The sequence below is a fragment of the Arvicola amphibius genome, chromosome 5 (genome assembly GCF_903992535.2).
Source record: "Arvicola amphibius chromosome 5, mArvAmp1.2, whole genome shotgun sequence".
In the NCBI taxonomy this organism is placed as follows: Eukaryota; Metazoa; Chordata; class Mammalia; order Rodentia; family Cricetidae; genus Arvicola; species Arvicola amphibius.
In genome coordinates this window covers 26,733,236-26,752,800 of record NC_052051.1, presented here as the reverse complement: position 1 = coordinate 26,752,800, position 19,565 = coordinate 26,733,236, and the positions used below count along the sequence as shown (strand labels likewise).

The following is a 19,565-nucleotide window of genomic DNA, read 5'->3' as shown; positions in this document are numbered from 1 at the left end:
TAAAGGCAAAGCCACAATTATGTAAATGAGGGTCGATGTAATCCTGGCTCTGGCCCTTGCTCACTATGTGACCTGGCTGAATCACTTTGCCTCCGTGAACCTGGGTTTCATCCTCATGTCATCAGGATGTAGTGAAGCATTAAGACCACTCTAGTGGCAGCCTCCCTGACTAGAGTGGAATCAGGAACTGCTGGGTGTTGCCAAGATCCCTGGCATCTCCAGGGAGACTAAGATTCCTATATATCACTCCGGAGATGATATCCAGTAATGGAGTAGCAATGGAGGACTAAGTGAGGCTGGAGAGTGGAAGAGCTTGAGATGCCCCTTAGGAAGAGACAGGAAGGAAAGGCCACAGCCACCCGAACTTGTTTGTCCGTGCTTCTGGGTCTCATTGAGCAGGGTGGTCCTCATTCTACCCCAGTCCTCAGGACCATAGAGGCGACATGGCAAAGCTCTGAGTAAGATTGTGACTGAAGGCAATCCAGTCCCACTGCCTGGCTAGCACACAGCACGTGTCAATACACAGCTGTGCGTGTGTGACTGGTGGCTGGGGTCCCGCTGCAGTTATACCACGGCTTTGTGGCTACTCTCTCCATGTTTCCACAACACTTTCCATAAAAGAAAGCTGTGAGGAGGGCCCTAATGGGCCTTCCAGCTCTGGATTTGCTTCATCTACTAAGCTGAATTCTCACCTACACACCACACACCCTACCAACCACTTCTATTGCAAGGATTAAAACAAGCCACACACATCAGGGTGCAGTTAATAGTTTAATGCTGGGGTGGTGATAACAGGTATTGAGGCAACTAATAGAAGAATGGAGTCTGGGAGGTTCCTTCAGGTGGGCTCAGGCAGACCTTGTACAGATGATGGCGGCAATTTCTAGAGAGAAATGCCACAAGAAGTCAGATGAAGCCCCTGGGAACAAACCTGGAATGAGAACAGAGAGCCTCAGGCCATTAGCTGTCACCGTGGCAGTGAGCAGATCCAGGAAGCCTGGCCTCACTATAGCCACACATTCCTGAAGCGCCACATGGATTAGTCCTTGGAGAGGAGAGAAAGCTGTAGATCCGTGGCCTTGTTCTCCCCCGTGGCCCTGACTCTTCTCATCCCTTCCTCTGGATCAGTTGCAGACGGGAAAAGATTGAGTAGAAGCCATGCCCACAAAGTCAGAGTCTGGATGTAGGCCATGGATAACTGTCTATGCTCAAAGTAAGGACTCAGTCAAAACCACCCAGGAAATTCTTTTAGTAGCAAAGACCCCAGCTCAGTCTGGCTTCAGGATGCAGGCTCAGGGTTCAGGATGCAGTGTAGTGATATTTCATTGGTATTTGTATTTTAATAAATAAAACTTGCCTGAAGTTCAGAGAGTAAAACAGTCACACTGATCAGCCTTATAGATTAGGCAGTGGTGACACACACACTAGTGGTGACCAGTAGTCACACTAGTTTGCCATAGAAACCAGGCAGTAGTGGTGCACGCCTTTAATCCCAGCACTAGAGAGGAATATAAGACAGGAGGAGACAGCTCTCACACACAGTCTCATTCTGAGATTCCTAGAGACAGAATCTCCATTTCAGACTGAGGTAGAAGTAGGAGCCAGTGACTGGCTGCTTTGCTTTTCTGACCTTCAGGTTGAACCCCAATTTCTGTCTCTGGGTTTTTATTAGCCATGCTACAGTGTACTCAAAATCAGAGTTCAGCCTGGAGTCAGGATTGGGTCTCAGTTTCTCTTGTCTTGTGACAGACACAAAATGAGCATAGCCCTGGCTTCCTGACAGGCTGCTGTACCAGGGCACAGAGTCTGCCTGTGGTTTGATGAGAACCGCCACCATAAGTCATGTGTTTGAATACTCGGTCCCCAGTGAGATAAACTGTTTGGGAAGTTTAGGAGGTACAGCCTTGTTACAGGAGGTATGCCACTAGAGATGGGTATTAAGATTTCAAAAGGTCATGCCTCCTAGTTAGCTCACTCTAACTGGTGACTATGTCTCAATACATGTGCTCTCAGCTGATGCTCCCTGCCATGCCCCGTGCCTGCTGCCATGCTCCTCACCATAATGGTCATGGGTTCTAACCCTCTGGGCTTCTGAACCCCAAAATAAATGCTTTCTTTTATAGTCTCCCTTGGTCATGTTGTTTCGTCGCAGCCATAGAAAAGTAACTAGGACACTGCCCATACCAGCAGGAGTGCCATGGCATCCCTCCTTCGGCTCCTTCCTCTTCAGATGGAGACTGGCAACTGTCCTGTCAGTGTAGCTGAAAAAAACCAAGTCATGATCAAAACTTCAGTATTTGCCATGGGAAAATGAACAGAGGCCTCCACCCAACTTGTTACCTCCCTCCTGCTCATTACTCTGTCACTTCTGTGACGTCAAGTGTGTCACTTTTCATCTAAAGTGGGCAATGACAGTGGCCCACTATACAGACTCTCTTGAGGACATAATGAGTTAGCGCATGCAAGGCACTGATGGGCTGTGTAAAGGGACTGTGTAACCACAAAAGGATCACCTCCAGGTTCTGACACCCTGGGTGCCTGATTCCTGCTTCCCCAGCAACCCTGTCAATCATGGAGAGCTGAAGCCTCAAAAGAAGCCCCAATGAGGGGAAGAGAAGTGAAAGGCCCAACTTTGTCAGGATGCAAGGTCCCTGACTGGGCACACCCACAGCTGTTGTCTTGGCCCATGGAAGGCACTCCAGTCCCCAAGCTGTGACTTACAGAGGAGGTCTTGAGTAAGATTTACATTCAGTTGGCTGAATAAGAACTCGATCACTGGACATATCTGAGAGGCAGAGAGAAAGAAAAGGGGAGGGAGACGGAAAACAGATGAGACTTTGCTGGAAGACACTGCCCACCCTCCCCCAGCAGAGGGGCTCATTTCCAGGACCTGAGAACAGTTAACCTTAGCAATCTGGAACTATGGAATTGTATGGCCTGAATCAGAGCTGCCCCAGGCTTCTGAGAACCCACCACCTCAGAATGTCAGAAGCTCACGATCTGAAGATCCGCCATCCAGAACCTTTATACCCCCTACTCGTTACACCTTGAACTCTTGAACCTGGAGATTCAAGATCCTCAGAAGGCTTAAGCCTTTGGGGAGCCCAATTCCCAGTTCCCTGCAGCTTCTCATTCACAGGTGCTTAAATACAGTCATTTAAATGAAAAGTGTGTTGATTACAAGGAAACATTAGCTTAAAGTACACAGGTGTTGCACACGGGTAGTACACACAGTTGGAGCACACAGGTGGTGCACATGGGTGGAGCACACGGGTGGTGCATGGATGTGGTAAACAGCTCAAGGCAGCACCTGTGATTTCTGCCTCCCCTCTGTAGCCCAAATACTGAGGGTAGAGAAGGTGCCCCCAAACATCCCAAAGAGAAGTCTGTGCCTCGCAGGAGATAGTGCCCTGAGTAAACAGCTACATCTCAGATACCTCTCCTGCTCCCAGCAGGCCTGGCTCTGGGTGCCAAGAACTGGTGACTTACTTGGTTTTGCAGCACACTGGTCACTGTCTTTGAAAGGAGGCCAGAGACACTATCCAATATTCTGTTGACAAGGGTGCTTCGTCTGGAAAAAAAGAAGGGATTTGAAAAGCTTGGTCAAGGGTTCAGCGTGACCCACATAGTCTTCCAGAGGTCATGTGACACACAACTCTCCTTTGCAGACTCATTTGGACTCATTGCAGCTTGTTGCCCAGTGGCCCATGTCAGGATGGACCATCACTAAGCATCTGAACATCTCACGCCTAAGTATCTGCTTCCTCAGTGCCTAGATGCTTATCACAACCCTGACACAGCATCATTCATCCAGCCTTTATTGATAGAGCACCAGACTGAGCTTTGGGACACCAAATAAAAACCAATAAGTTTTTAACCTCTTTTATAAACAAGTCTCACTGACTTTGCCCCTTCAACTCTCACCCAGCTGCCATTCCCCAGGGTAGCCCATCCTGAGTGTTTACTGAAGGGAAGGTTTGCTCTTGTTGTATCTTGCTAAGTAGGATGGTCTGTGGAGGGATACTCATTTTCATTAAATTCCCTGATGGACCAAATAGTCCTTGGTCCGCCTTTTCCTCAGGATGTGTTGTAGGAAACAGCCTGTTCATTTTCACCAAATCCATCGCCAGGGCTCAGAAAAAATGCCTGCCTGGAAAATCGCAGATATTTGACTAGAAGAAAGAGTGAAGGAGCAAGAGATAGCCTACTCCACAAAATTATTTGCCTTTTAAGCATGAGGACCCGAGTTTCCTCTTTAGTGTTCATATTTTTAAAAAAGAAGAAGAAAACGCCAGTTGATAACAAAGGCTTGTAATTCAGCATCATGAAGACAGAGATGGAAGATTCATCTTAGCCTATGTGGTGAGCTCCAGCCACGGACACATGTGTATGTGTGCCTACATGCACACACCCCATCTCCCAACACACAAAATAATCAAAGAACAGGTACAGTTAAATACACAGTGTGACATCTCATCTAGTGTCACCTACCTATGACAGTAGCAGGGAGAGCTCTGAGACTGAAGCTAACCAAAGCTGTACAGTGAGACCCTGTCACAAAGTATGTATGCACGCGGTGACAACAGAGACAAGTACTCTGAAGGACAAGAAAATATTCTTATAAGAAAAAGAGAAGAAATCTAGTAAAGGCCCTGAGAGGTGAAAAGATACACTGAGTTCAAGTAAGGTGTTTTATTTGACAAGACTATCCGTGGTAAGAAAACGTTTGCCTGAAGCACAGAACAAAAGCCAGTGTTTCTGAAGGTGAATGAGGGCAGACCAGCATCAGGAGAGTATTCTTGGCCATGGGTATTCAGACCCAGTGGAACAACATGAATTCCCTGGATCTGCTTGGCAGACTGTGGTTCTGTCTTTAATTTGAGATCAGGTCTTTGGTACAGGGAGGATGGTTGGCCTTAGGACATAGTTATCAAGGCTGGAATCAGGGGCCATCCCTCTATTCAGGACCAAACTTCCTAGTCCCAGTCCTTGACTTAAGGGTAATGTTTCCTTCCCCAGACACTGGGTAGCATCACCTCCTCTAACCCCTGTTTGAGTCAAACATGTATATTAAGCACACAATTAAAAATGCAGATATGAGTATCAACAGAAATCAGTGATAGAAAATGACAGGATTAGGATGCCAAGATTCCACTCTAGGGATTGTCCTGAGGGGAGAGATTACTTCAGGACAAGCAGAGACCATGCTAGCATCTAATTTTCCAAATGCCTCCCTCTGGAGGTGGATGTAATGTAACGTGTTCAGAAGCATGAGGCACATTGACCCAGCTGAAAGGTATCACAGGCACGTGCATATTATGGCTGGAAAGGTTCATCCTCCTGCCTCAGCAATGGAAAGACATAGTCCATAGACTCAGTGTAGATCTCATGGTTCTTGAGCACTTAGCATGTTCCAGGTTCTAGGCTAAACATGTGTATTTTCTCAGGTCTCCATCCCAGAAGGTGATGAGTACAGATCTCTACTGTTCAAACCCATGGATGCGCAAACGGGGGCTTCAAAAGATGACTATAGAGTGACAGTGTTGATGGCTGTGGCAGAGCTGATACTTGAGGTTGGTCCTATTGGATATTTTACGATGCTACTTCCCAGGTGTAGGAATAGGATTAAAGTCAGGGCTCCTAAAGCCTCCCGAGAGCCTGGCTGGGTTGTATGAGCCTTACCTGCCCAACAAGGAAATGGAGATATTGTCAGTATCACTTGAGCATTGCCCTATGCTCAGCTTGGGAAGGCCAGTCTGGGCATCGGTTTGAACACCGAGTGAAGTTGCAAGGTCCAAGGAAACAGAGACGTCAACCATGGATCCAATGATAGGCCTGCAGAAAACAGAAGTCACACCAGGCACGGGTCTAGAAGGCTTTGCACTGGTTTTCATCTATGTGGGTGGGCACAGTTCAGGGTGTCTATGGACAATGTCAGTATCATAACAGTAATGTCAACATGTTACAAATACTCTACAAAATTTACATGTTTAAATTAGACTTCTCTGGGCCATGCATCATTATCACATGCAAGATTTTTACTCGGCATGAGACTAATAATAAAAATTAATTGCTAACATTTTGTAACACAACTTACCTGTGGGCATTAATTTAAAATATTATATCTGGTATAATTCATCTAATCCTTATAATGGTTCTAGGAGACAAATCACATTCTCTATTGTAGTTTGAGCATGAAATCCTGGTCACAGAGACGTTGGACAACTACCACAGGACCACACAGCTCCTGGCTTCATAAGTGTATCGGATACAAACACCACTTCCCCCAGTGCTGATGACTGAGGCCAGAGACTCACACGTACTGGGCAAGTGCTCTCTTTAAAGGATATACCCCAATCTCTAGAGATTCTATTACACAGGTTCTTGACTTGGCCATTTTTCTGTGTCCTTCATTTTAAATAGAAAAACTTTAAAAATTGTATCTTACTTATCCAGGAGGTCTAGCCCAAACCTATGATTTCCAAGTACTGTGAGAGAATCCATCTGAGAAATTAGTCTAGCATACTTACCACATTGAGGCAGATTCATGATGTTGACCTCACAACTCCACAAACAAATGTGAGCACATAAAACTTCATACACACGAATGAATACAGGCAACACACACACACACAAACACACACACATTTTGTGTACAACATTCATTCACTTAACATGGCATGTTTTCACTAGACTATTTAAAGATTGAGATTTTAGGCCTCAGAGGGTCGTGTCTTTTAGAGATTAGGAAATTTGGGTCAGAGGTCAAAGAGTAACTAGGAATTAAGTGCCTACTTAAATAGGTCATATTGTACTCCACCCCCTAATCCAAGTGACATATACTCACAGAGTCATAGAGGCATCCAAAACCAGGGGAAGCTTCAGATCGATGCCTTGGAGGTTGGAAGATGGTTCAGCTTGCAAGTTCAGGAAGCTGAGTTTGTTAATTCGCAACCTGCCCAAAATCCACAAATGCCTTCTTGTCATCCCTCCCTGCAGCCCTGCAACTCTGCCCATCTGGTCATCCCTCCCTGCAGCTCAGCAACTCTGCCCATCGCCCTCCTGTCCTACCACATCCTGGTCACAAGTGTGAGCCCCTGCACTCTCAGGTGCCATGGACTGAGCCAGGGAAACAACAGGCAGCAGAGACAGAACTTCAGCCCAGGACTGTGGGACTCTAAACTTCATGAAGCCACTGCTTGGGACTAAGGAGCGTGGATTCTAGTTTCCTGTCCCTTGAAGGAACTTGGATTTTTACTTCCAGCTTTCTTTCAAGAAGAGCAGTGTCATTCCTAAAGAAAGGCTTTAGGTACCAAGATACAAACAATCGCCTTCAACCTGAAATTACAGAATGCGGGAACCCAAATGTGTAAACTCTCCAAACTGGCCCTTGTAGCCCTGTCTCATGCTAACTCAAGCTCTAATGAGCATTGCCTCAGAAGTCCTCAGCTCTGGGGTGGGAAGACAAGGCTTATCCATTTGACTTTGAAACTGGGTAGTCAGGTAGTCCCTTTTCTGGGAGCAAAGAAGCACCAACTTACCCGTAACCATTCTGAGATGAAAAGGGGTTTAATTTGCTAAGGTCCAATGCGTTCAAAGCTCCTAGAATGTTGCTCTTGGCTAATGCCCAATCCGTGGTTTGCTGAAGTGATCCCACATCTAGCTTCTGAAGGACATCTGTCAAAACAGTTATCAATCAGTGTCTGCAGCACTGGGGAATGAGCTCCCTTCCTCCGGGCCTCAGGGAAGTCAGTTTCCCTGTGCTGTGTCAACCAGTCTCTGCAACAAGTCAGTGAGGGACGGATTGCCACCATCTATCTCCATTGTGCAGAAGAGGAACCCGAGACTCCTAAGGTTAGGAAATGTGTCTACAGAGATGGCTCCATGCACTGATTCTAGGTTGTCCTAATACTAATACATATTGAACATTTATCAAAAAAAAAAAAAAGCAATCAAGCAGTTGAAGTTGATTGTGTACACCTGTTTTCAGGGATGACCTGCGGATCTGTCCCTCTTAGTGAGATGCTCACATGGGTTTGAAAAACTTAAGCAAGCAATTGAGAGAATAAACTAAGAAATGGAATAATCTAGAACCAAGGAAAAACATAGAGGGAGAATACTGCTCCAGCCAGTGAAAATAAAAAACAGGTATCCCCAAAGACGGATTGGAATCAGACTCAGAAAATAAACCGACGTTGGAGGAAGAGGGCAGAGCATCCTAACAGAAGACCTCAGAGAACAGCTAGGGGATTAATGGAATGAATGGCACGTGCCAGAGGCATGTGTAACGCATGAGGGATGATGGTGTAGAAAATATCTCCACTGTGAAAACAAGTTGTCCCAGCGTAGGGACAAACAAAATGAGACAACAACATCCCTTATTTTCAAAAGGACACACGGCTTAAAATGCTGCCTTGGGATTTTTATGGTAACACAATAATGCTGCTAATTTCTCCACATTTTGTAACCTGTTTCATTTCTTTGTGTGGGAAGAATTTGGATTAGAAACTTGGTGTTGTTTATGTTTTGTCCCAGTTTTACCTTTCGCTCATTCTCCAGCTTTAGCTGCTGAAATGAAATCGCACAACTGTGAAGACTAACCTTTGTGTCTGCAGACAGCTTTCCTGTCTGTACTGAGTATCTTTGCCATGAAAAATAGTTCACTTCTTCCTTTAAGAATATTTGCAACGTGTGTGTGCACATGTGTGTATGTGTGCATGTGTGTGCATGCATGTGTGTGTACATGTACATGTACTTGAATTTTTTTAAAGAAAAGTATTCACATATGGCCATATGTTCTCTGTGTTTTCCATGCAGTCACGAGACTAGAGAGATGGCTCAGCATTTAAGAGAACTTGCTGCTTTTGCAGAAAACCAGAGTACCATTCCCAACACCCATGTTGAATGGCTCACAACCATGTGTTCCTCATGGGGATCTGACACCCTTTTCTGGCTTCTGGGGGCATACACATAGATATATACAGAGAGACACATACATACAATATTGAAAATAAATATTAAGAACATTTTTAGTCAAACAGATGTAAACACAGTTCAACTCGGCTCTGTGCTGACAGAATCTACCTAAGGTAATGATGCAGCTAGCATTGCTTAGACAACTCCATCTCGCCATATAACTCCCTAGGTAACCTTGAATCTGACACCCTTTTCTCTCTGCTGCAGCTCCCCAGCTGTGGATTGTGATGATGGCTCTTAGGTAACTTTCATCTTTGAAAGTTACCTAAGCATTGGCAAGGTTTGACGGCAGCATGTGCAGAGCTTTCCTGTCCCTATAGGAACTGCTTGTCAGTTAGCCCAGTTTTTCTACACAGAGAACAGAAATGTAATTAAGTAGAAAATTCAGAAGTTTATGAACATCCAAACCAGGTGGGTTGATGGCACTTCCAGCCAATCAATGCAGACCAATAAGAAAAGGTCAAACTAACTACAGAAACATATTCTAATAATTTTGATACACACTATAGTTAAAATGCACAAACCAGTAGTAAAGATGAGAAAAATGAGAGGATGATTAGTGTAGTAGAAAGACTACTTGTTCATTTCCCGGCTGCCCAGACTCCAGAAATAACCACACAGAAACTATTAATTAAATCCTGTTTGGCCCATTAGTTCTAACTTCTTATTGGCTAACTCTTACATATTAATTTAATCCATTTCTATTATTTTATATTTTACCACAAGGCTCATGGCCTACTGGTAAGGTTCTGGCATGTCTGTCTCCAGCGGCAGCTCCATGGCTTTTTCCCTGACTCTGCCTTCCTTCTCCCAGCATTCAGTTTAGTTTTCCCCACCTAGTTCTGTTCTACCCTATCAGACCAAGCCAGTTTCTTTATTAATCAATGGTATTCACAGCATACATAGGGGAATCCCACATCAGGTTAGGATTAGAGAAATGCAAAGTGGGATGAGTTACATCTGCTCATCTCTGATAATAGCAAACCAGTTAATGCTGTCCACATTAGTGCTTAAAAGGAAGCAGGGTTAGGGGACAGGCTCCCACAGACTGCTAGAGAAAGTGGGATAGGCACCATTACTTAAGATGTACATACTATTTAAAAATTTGAAATCTAACTTTGATGAATTTATTCTGTACATATATTGGCAAGGCTCTATTAGGATGTAGTGTCATGGCACTGTTTATTTCTAAAATGATAAGTAAGTGCTGCACATTTCTCAGTAAGCTGCCCATAGAAGACAACACTGCCCCCTCCCAGCAGCCTCTGCTATTGTAGGCATAGTGTTTATTGGACCAGCAGGCAGATGGAACCTATATTGACTCACCTCCAACAGAATTTGCAACGTCCAAATCCTTCACAACCTTTCCAACGTCCAAATCCTCCACAACATTTCCAACGTCCTTCACAACATTTCCAACGTCCAAATCCTTCACAACATTTCCTAAGTCACCCAAAAGTGAGTCTGAGGTCCCAATGAGCAGACCGCAGAGGACAACAAGGCTCCCAAGTTGGAACATCTTTGATGCTGATACCTGGATGGTCATAGAAGGAAGAAGAGTGAATAGGAACGCACAGTGAACTCCTGTCCATCTCACACTTAACCTTCCTACAAGACAGGCGTGATTCTACAATAGGTAATAAATAAAACCAGCAGAGATGCCCACCCTCAGAAGAGGCTAGAGAAAGTGAGACCAAGTACAGAATGGAATTTTATTCTGTCATAACAAAAAAAAATGAAATCATGACATTTCAAGAAATTAATGGAATTGGAGCCATTGTGCTTAGCAAAATTAGCCAGATTCAGAAAGGTAAACACCCTAGTTTCTGCCACATGCAAATGAATTTCCAGTGTATGTATGTATGTTTGTATACATATGTGTGTGCGTTGACTGTGTGAGGTCGTAAAATAAGGAGACTATGAGAGGAAAAGAAAAAATCTTGAGGGAAGAGAAGATGGGGGAAAGAGCATGTAATACACATGACATGAAAGCAAAAGAAGGAGGAAGCCATTAGCAAGAAGAGGGGATGGGAAGGACAGCAGGGGAGGGAAAGAGACAAGAACTAAGTATGTAGGAAAAAGCCACAGTAAGCCCACCAATTTGTATGGTGAGTTTAAAAAGTTATAAACATAATTAAATACAATTATAACTTAATAAAATAAGGAAGCAGGGCAGGGAAGGTAGAGAAACTTTAGAGACATGGTCAGGGAGTAGAGGGTGGGGCTTGGAAAACCAATCAACTCTAGCCTTTGTTCTTTATGCTTGGGACCTTTGTGCTTGCTGCCTTCTCTGTTTGAAATAGATTTCCCCTTCATTTTGCCATCTAAATCTGTTCTGTAGAGTCAGTGAAACGTCACACCTTCCATGAAGCTAATTCCAGGTCCCTCCCCAGAAACCAGATTGAGGTTCCCACTACCATGACTCCACCAAGCTTGGTATAACACTATCTTTAGGGAAATAAGTATGGCTTGTATCACTGTTGAGCCTAGACTCCAGTAAGAAGCCTTTCTCCATACACTAAGATGAGTCATTGATGAATAAAATCTGAACAGTCAACAGAACCCTCAAGAACCTAGGTTGTCACTAGTCTGACACAATGTCATCTGTGTCTTCAAATTTGTTAGAGTCTAAACTTCCCTGACACAAACAGTGCTTTCCCTCTGCTTCTTGCCCCCAAAGCCTCCTGCAACTCCTGGCACGGGGGTCACTCTAGGAGAACACATACTCACAGATTGGAGAAGGATGCGCAGGAAATGCTTGCTTCTCTTCAGGGATGCAGGAGTGACAGTGGCCCTTATATTGTGATGAGAGGATAAGATGCAACCCCAGTTTCTAGGATGGTCCAAGGAGACTCCAACGAAAATACCTAAGGTTAGCCAAGTTATTCTAACCCAAAGGTCACCCAGGATGCTTGAGTGGCAGTGACGGACCTTGTGCCAACACTAAAGCCCCAAGTTGTTGAACCTGAGGCTGCCAAGAAGGGGTAACAACAATTCAGTAGGTTCAGAGAAGAAGACGCAGAATGTATCCATGGAAGAATACTCTGTTGAGAAGGTTCCTAGTGTTTGTCGAGGCTAGCCCAGCCATAATTTGATAACTCATAGAGGAGAAGCCACCAGCTTCGGGTTGATCAATGAGCAGAGTAGAATTGTGGTTCTCGAGTTGCTCTACCCACCCTCACATGCATGCTCCCTCTCTCTGAGTGCTCCAGTCCCCCTCCTGAACAAAGTCAGCCACTTTGCTGCTTTCTGTTAGGGGCAACAATGAAGTCCCCCTTTCATCTTGCTGACAGAATTATCTCTATTATAAACCAGCTGCCTATGTGATTTTGTTTAATCTACCCTCAAGGTGATTATTTCTCTGAGTAGAAAATAACAACAGCTATAAATTAAAAGGAGAAAAATAAGTGAGTTCACAACCATGGCGAGTGTTTCTTCCTTATGGAGCCAACAAGGATGGTTGAATGATTCCTATCCTTCCTACTTTAATATCAGCCATGTTTATAGTGTGACTGTGTGACACACATGCTACCATTGGGCAGGAGGCAGATGATGTGTGAATGTACAAGTCAGGATGCTTGTGGACTGAGAGGGAGGAATCCAGTTCCTCTGATCTAAGAGAATAAACCAAGGAAGTTAAGGATTTGAGATGAAAGCTCACAAACTTTAATTGGTGTTGCAAGGAACCACTGTTCGTTCCGGCCACCTAGAACCAAAATAATCACACAGAAACTGTATTAATTAAATCACTGCTTGGCCCATTAGCTCTAACTTCTTATTGGATAACTCTTACATCTTAATTTAACCCATTTCTAATAATCTGTGCATCATCTTTTGGTTGTGGCCTACCAGCAAAGTTTCAGCACGTCTATCTCTGGTGGCAGATCCATGGTATCCCTCTCTGCCCTTCTTTGTTCCAGCATTCAGTTTCGTCTTCCCCACCTACCTAAGTACTGCCCTATCAACAGACCAAGGCAGTTTCTTTATTCATTAATGGTAATCACAGAACACAGAGGGGACTCCCACATCACCTCCCCTTTTCTATTTAAATAAAAAGGAAGGTTTTAACTTTAACATAGTAAAATTACATATAACAAAACAGTTACCAAACAATAATTACAGTTACAATATTTCTATTTGCTTAATTTTTAACATAACTAAGGAAAACTATAACTATCTATTCTTCAACTCTGTCAAAGACTCCAGAAGGATATAATATTACCTAAGAATACAGGAAGTAGGGGGCTGGAGAGATGGCTCAGAGGTTAAGAGCATTGCCTGCTTTTCTAAAGGTCCTGAGTTCAATTCCCAGCAACCACATGGTGGCTCACAACCATCTGTAATGGGGTCTGGTGCCCCCTTCTGGCCTGCAGGCATACACACAAGACAGAATATTGTATACATAATAAAAAATAAATAAATAAATATTTTTAAAGAAAGAAAACAGGAAGTACATTGTAAGCAACTTTCAAAACTCTTGAATTGACAGACATCTTACTGCCTGTACAGTCACCCACAGTTCTTCTGTACCATTGGGGCATCCATCTTCAGCCTACAGACCCATAGTATCCAGCAGACTTTTCCATGAAGCAGGAAATTTCAAAAACAGTTCTGCCTATATTGGCAGTTTGCATTCACTTTCTTCTGTATCCTGCAGAATGTCTCACAGGCTTTTTCATGAAGCAGGAACCCCGAAGGATCGTCTCACCTTTAGGTGAGTTCAGCAGTCATTTCTCTATGGATCCTGCATGTCCAGTTCATCTAACAAACTCCAAAAGGAGCCTCTTCGATGCCCACCTTCCTCTTTTTTTTTTTTAAAAAAAAAAACTTTATTTAACTTTATTTCATGCGTATTGGTATAATGATGTCAGGTTCTCTTGAACTGGAGCTACAGACAGCTGCAAGTTGCCATGTGGGTGCTGGGAATTGAACCCGGGTCCTCTGGAGGAGCAGTCAGTGCTCTTAACCACTGAGCCATATCACCAGCCCTTTGAGCCATATCACCAGCCCCCCTCCCCACCTTCCTCTTGAAGTAGACTGGTGCTGCCAGGAGCAGATGTGTCTCACTGTCATAAAATGTCCTAAATTTTTAAAACATCTAAATGCCATATTCTTGAGTCTGTGAGATGGGTCAGTGGGAGAGGCACTTGCTCCACAGGCCTAATGACCAATGCTTGTTCTCCAAAGTCCACAGAATGGTGGAAGGAGGGAACAATTCCTGATAGCTATCCTCTGAGCTCAACGGGTATATAGTCACACATGTATCTGCACTCACACATGAACATCATATGCACACAAGCACAAAATAATAAAAGCAAAAATAAAAGACTTATGTTTCTTGGATCAAATACATTGTGGACTCTGACAGAAGTTGGTATATGGCTCCCCAGGATGTCAGTGGCAGAAATAATTGAACAATAGGATTCAAGGGTGACCTCCATCCCACATCTGGTGAGCTCCATCTCACATCTGGTGAGCTCCATTTCATATCTGGTGAGCTCTATCTCACATCTGGTGAGCTCCATCTCACATCTGGTGACCTCTGTCTCACATCTATCCATCCACCGCACTATGAATTTCAGATCCCCAGCTCTACCTCCCAACCCTGTGGCTGTGTGGCTCATGTGTGCAGCTCTTCGCAGTGTGGACTGCAGAAGCACAAGCCTCTATAGGCGGACAATTGGCAATGACTTCTGCCCTTTATTTGCCACTGGGAACTGTCCTGCTTCAGCTTGTTCTACCTCCCAATGACCTTCAGGGAGGTTCAGACAGGAAGGGGCTTTGGTGAGATGGGAAGGCAGGGTCTTGCCCCAACAGAACACAGTCTCCTGGGGTCAGCAGTGAGCAGTACTCTTCCTAGAGGCAGATATAGCCATTTGCTGGCTGTCTGACCTTCAGGTTAGATACACTTCTTTCCTGAGCCTGCAAGTCATCAGGAGGCAGATTTGAGAGCCTCGAAAGCCTCATTTTCCAGTGGAAAAAAACAGATTTCTGAGAGGCCTACAGGTGTAAGGTCATACAAGGGCAGAAATCCAGTGCCCGGGTCTTTCCTACATCAGACTGCAGCCAGCTGGCAGGGCAGGATGGTTCCTAGGCTTGCGTGTCCTGTTTTCCACAGGTCCCATTGTTTTAATTGGTCTCCAAGCCCTGGGGCCATCTCAAGCCAGAATAACAGAGAAACCAGTGGGAGCTGAGCTCTGAGCTGGGGCGGGGGGCGGGGATAGCGCAGAACTGGGACACTGTGTCTTAGCAAGCCCAGCAAAGGATATTATGACCTTGTGATTCTGAGAGTTACAATAATCATATTTCTACTGTGGCCTCGATATGCCTCGCTTCTGTATGCAAAACTCCTTCCCGTCTCCCTGTCACCATGTTCCACAAACTGTTCCCAGCTATAGACACAGAGATGAGGGTCATGCTGAAATCTCCTTTAGAGGGGTTTTCCCATCCCAGGAACACAGCCTGGGGTGATGGATTTGGAGTGGTGACCTCAGGCCTGTTGATGGGTCAGCCCTAGTTGCAGCAGCTGCGAAATAGGTTAACTAACAACTTGTACCTAGATGTTTTGGAATTATATGAAGGGAAGTGACTGGGGCATCATGACGGTGGTGAGGGGACTTTGAGGGATCAGATCAAAGCCTGTCACTAGGACCAGGAGGACCTGGGTTCAAATCACTCCTTCCACTGTTTGGCTACATGACCTGGGACGGGGTTTCTTCCATCTCTGTGAAGTGGAGCTGGAAACTGCACCTCACCTCCCTGCTGTTCACGTGCAGAGAAAACAGGTGAGAAATACAAGTAAACACCCTCACACTGGGCTGGCTACACACACAGCTGACAGCACTGTCTGCAATTATGTTACATAGCACACATAATGGGCTCTTGTTGGGGAGAGTTTGGACGGTCCGAGGCCATCCCAGGTCTATGCTGGCTGCTCTGAGTTACCTTGGAAAGAATATCCCTCTTGGTATACAGGAAGTCTTCTAGAATGTAAAGTACTTTTCTGTTGGGGACAAAAACTGGGCCCATAAGGGTTGTGGAATAAATTTCTCATTGAAAATATTCAGTGAGGCATTAAGGATTATCTGTCCCAGGCTAGGATTTCCTATCCCTGACATGACTGCTAATCCCAGTCATTGCAACTTCCTGGTCCCAATGATTCCAGCACTGAAGCAATGAGCTGCTATTTGTTCCCAAACACATCTCAGCTCCATGTCCGTAGACGGCTACTGAGACCAGAGAGGCCAAGCAGTAGGGCTGGGGGCACACAAAAACCAGGACAGGCTGAGGTTTAGGGGCTCTGCTCTCTAGACTTCCCTTGCCCATAAGGACAGAATAGTCCCAGACCCTCCGCACAGGACAGAAGAAGCTAGCCTGAAACACCCCCACCAATGCAATGTCCTTTTGCATTTTGCTGGAAACACCCCCCACCAATGCAATGTCCTTTTGCATTTTGCTGGAAACACCCCCCACCAATGCAATGTCCTTTTGCACTTTGCAAGTTCTCTATTGCTGATATTGCTGAGCTACAACTCAGCTGCAGTGTTTTTTAGAAAGGAGGAAGAGAGAGACCGAGACAGAGAGAATCCATCTGCTTTACCCCAGTTCTCACACTAGAACCACCAGCAGGGAAGTCTCTGCATATAAGATAAACAAAAGTAACAAAAAAATCAAGCACATACAATTTTATCACAACTAAAAGCAGCAACTGGTTAAACTCTATAATCTTAGCGTCTAAAGATTTCCATTTTGCTTTCAGCAATGCTGATACTTGCATGGTGAAATATCATTTATACACATAAAACACTGCCCCTTGGGGTGAGAGTGATGGCTCAGCAGCAAAGAGCCTTTACTGCTTTGCAAAAGGCCAGGATTTGATTCCCAGGACCCATAATACAGTTCAGAACTGTTTGTAACTTCCTGTCCCAGGGATATCAAACTCTCCTCTGATCTCCTCAGGGAACTGCACACCCGTGATGCACATAAACTCATGCAAACAAAGACACACATAAAATAAACACATCTTAAAAACAAACACCAAAACATTGTCATGGTCTTGAATTTGGGTTACACAAAGCCCTTCAGGCCTTGGCTTGAAGATGGGAACTAACCAAAGGTCTTGCCCACTCTCAAGCAGTATTTGATTCTTCTTGTGCTGTGGATTGTTCCTTGAGCATTTGCTGAAAGCTCTCAAAGAAACCAGAAAGTTGACCTAGAAAGACTTTTTAGGTGGATCTGTGTCCTCCGAGCTTCTGGATATTTAAGTGTCTTGCTTTTTCTGTCTTTGTCTTTAGAGCTGGAACCTGAGATACAGTTGGGGACAAGTTTTGTGGGAGGAAAGAAGGGTGAAAGAAAAGAAAAAGCCAGGTGATAAAATTGGGGGGGGAGAGGGGGGAGAATGACGGAGCGTGCAAGAGAGGAAAGGAGAGAGTAAGAAATGAGAAAGAGAAAGAAGAGCTAATGAAGAGCAAGAAGAAACTGATTAAGACACAATGAGAATGGGAACAGCTGTGTCCTGAGAGCAGAGATGCTAAAGATTGGATCCCACTGTTATTGGGCTCTCTGTGTCTTCCATGGGGTCCTGACAGTTTATTACCCATGGCAGACTGCTTAGCTGCTCCCACAGGGAGGATTGGGTGGGTGGCCCCTAGCCCTGGCCAGCTGATTGCTGGCCTCCATAAACTTGACTCGAGGTTTTGTCCTGTAATCTTGTTGCTTTCACTGTATCACCTTCCAGGTCCTTCCTGGGGCACTGGACCTGCCTTTATGCATCTGTCTGCTCTTTCTTCCATTTGTTCATCCCAATGTGTCCTGCACTGGAACCCCTGATCCTCTTGATAACTGTATGTCAGCTTCTGTTTGATGCTGACTATTGCGTTGGAGTCAATGATGAGAACTCCAAGTTCTTGTCCCTATGGGGCCCTTTCAGGACAGTCGATGAGTCCCAGTAGTCAGCTCTCCACTGAAGGAAAGCTCCCGAGTCTATCTAGCACCCTGTCTTCATGGAAGAGGAAACCAACGATGGAGAAGGGTCATTGTGTGGAGGTGAACAGCCAGACGGAAAGACAAACGCTGTGCAACCTTGCATACAGGTATGATCTGAAAATGACAGCACTCAAACACATAGAGAACAAAATGGGGGTTCCATGGGCAGAGAACAAAATGTTGGATGCCAGGGCAAAGGTGGCGATGGGGAAATCAGAAATGGAGATTAGAAGATCCCAGGTCTGTGGGATGTGTAGGTCTAGATATGTAATGTACCATGAAAGACAAGAGGTAACAGGATTCCATTCCAAGTGGGAGTTGGCAAAATGTCCTCACACTCATGGCACTAGAGAAACCAGATGTTTTAACACACAGTTGCTGTGGGATAAGCATTCTGTACGCTGTAAATATATGTTGCTCTTATTGGTTGATAATAAAAGCTGCTTTGGCCTATAGCAAGGCAGGAAAGCCAAACTGAATACGGGGGGAAAAAGGGTGGAGTTGAGAGATTTGAGCAGCTGACCAAGAAACAGCATGCCAACAGACCAGTAAAAGCCGTGTCCACATGGCAATGCATAGATTAATAGAAATAGGTTAGTTTAAATGTAAGAGTTTGTTAGTAATAAACTTGATCAAACATTCTGTTTTATTATGCACTACCACCGTACACTAAGCTAAGCTACATTAGCACTTGTGGTGATATTTTGTTTGTGCTGTAACAAATAAAATTTGTCTGAAGATCAGAGTGTGGAGCTAGCCACACTAGCTAGGCATAGAGGTCAGGCAGTGGTGGCACACACCTTTAATCCCAACACTTGAGAGACAGAGGCCTACAGATCTTGGTGAGTTCAAAACTACCCGTGGCTACATGAAATTGATCCAGTCTAAAAGAGAAACAGAGTCAGGCAGCCGTGGCTCACACCATTAATCCCAGTACTTTGGAGTCACATGCCTTTACTCACAGCGCTAGGGAGATGGAGTCAGGAGGGGATGTGGCTGGGCAGAGGGAGGAATATAAGGTGAGAAAAGACAGGAGCCCATTGCATTCAGTCTGAGAATTCGTAGAGACAGGATTACAATTTTATCTGAAGTAGAGGTAAGGATTAGTGTCTGACTGCTCTGCTTCTCTGATCTCTCAGCTTTCACCCCTGGTAGCTGACTCCAGGTTTTTATTATTAATAACAATTAGCATTCATGCTACAGATGGTAGCTGACATAGCAGTTTAAGGTTAAACACATCGAAAAAAAAACCCAATACAGATGCTCAATAAAGACAGATCAAGATGAAAAAAAACCTCTAAATGGGTTACAGTGTGTTTAAAAATATACAGTCTTAGGAGAGAAAAGATAAAGGATATACACAGCCATAGATTGAAGCAATTGAAAAATAATAAAGTTCTTAAAAAAGAAATAGAGAATATATATTAAGCCACATAAATATTGAAAATACACAGGGTTCCTGGATGTTGTCTATAAATTTCTGTACCACTAAAAAATGAGTGATAACTGCTAATAAATATTGGATTATGAAAACTGCTATATTAAACCAACCTATACATTTTAAAAATACCTTGACTTCAAAATGGAAGTCAAAAGGTGTGTTG

At 44.5% G+C, this 19,565-nt stretch overlaps 1 protein-coding gene across 1 annotated transcript; it reads right to left on the bottom strand.

The window, feature by feature from the left end:
• Window positions 1–2,226: 2,226 nt before the first annotated feature.
• Bpifa2 (BPI fold containing family A member 2) lies at window positions 2,227–10,495 on the bottom strand. The gene is given in 8 exon segments (XM_038329352.1): window positions 2,227–2,261; window positions 2,722–2,785; window positions 3,490–3,571; window positions 5,683–5,835; window positions 6,848–6,955; window positions 7,542–7,663; window positions 10,280–10,339; window positions 10,415–10,495. Coding segments are annotated over 8 exon segments (705 nt in total).
• Window positions 10,496–19,565: the final 9,070 nt, after the last annotated feature.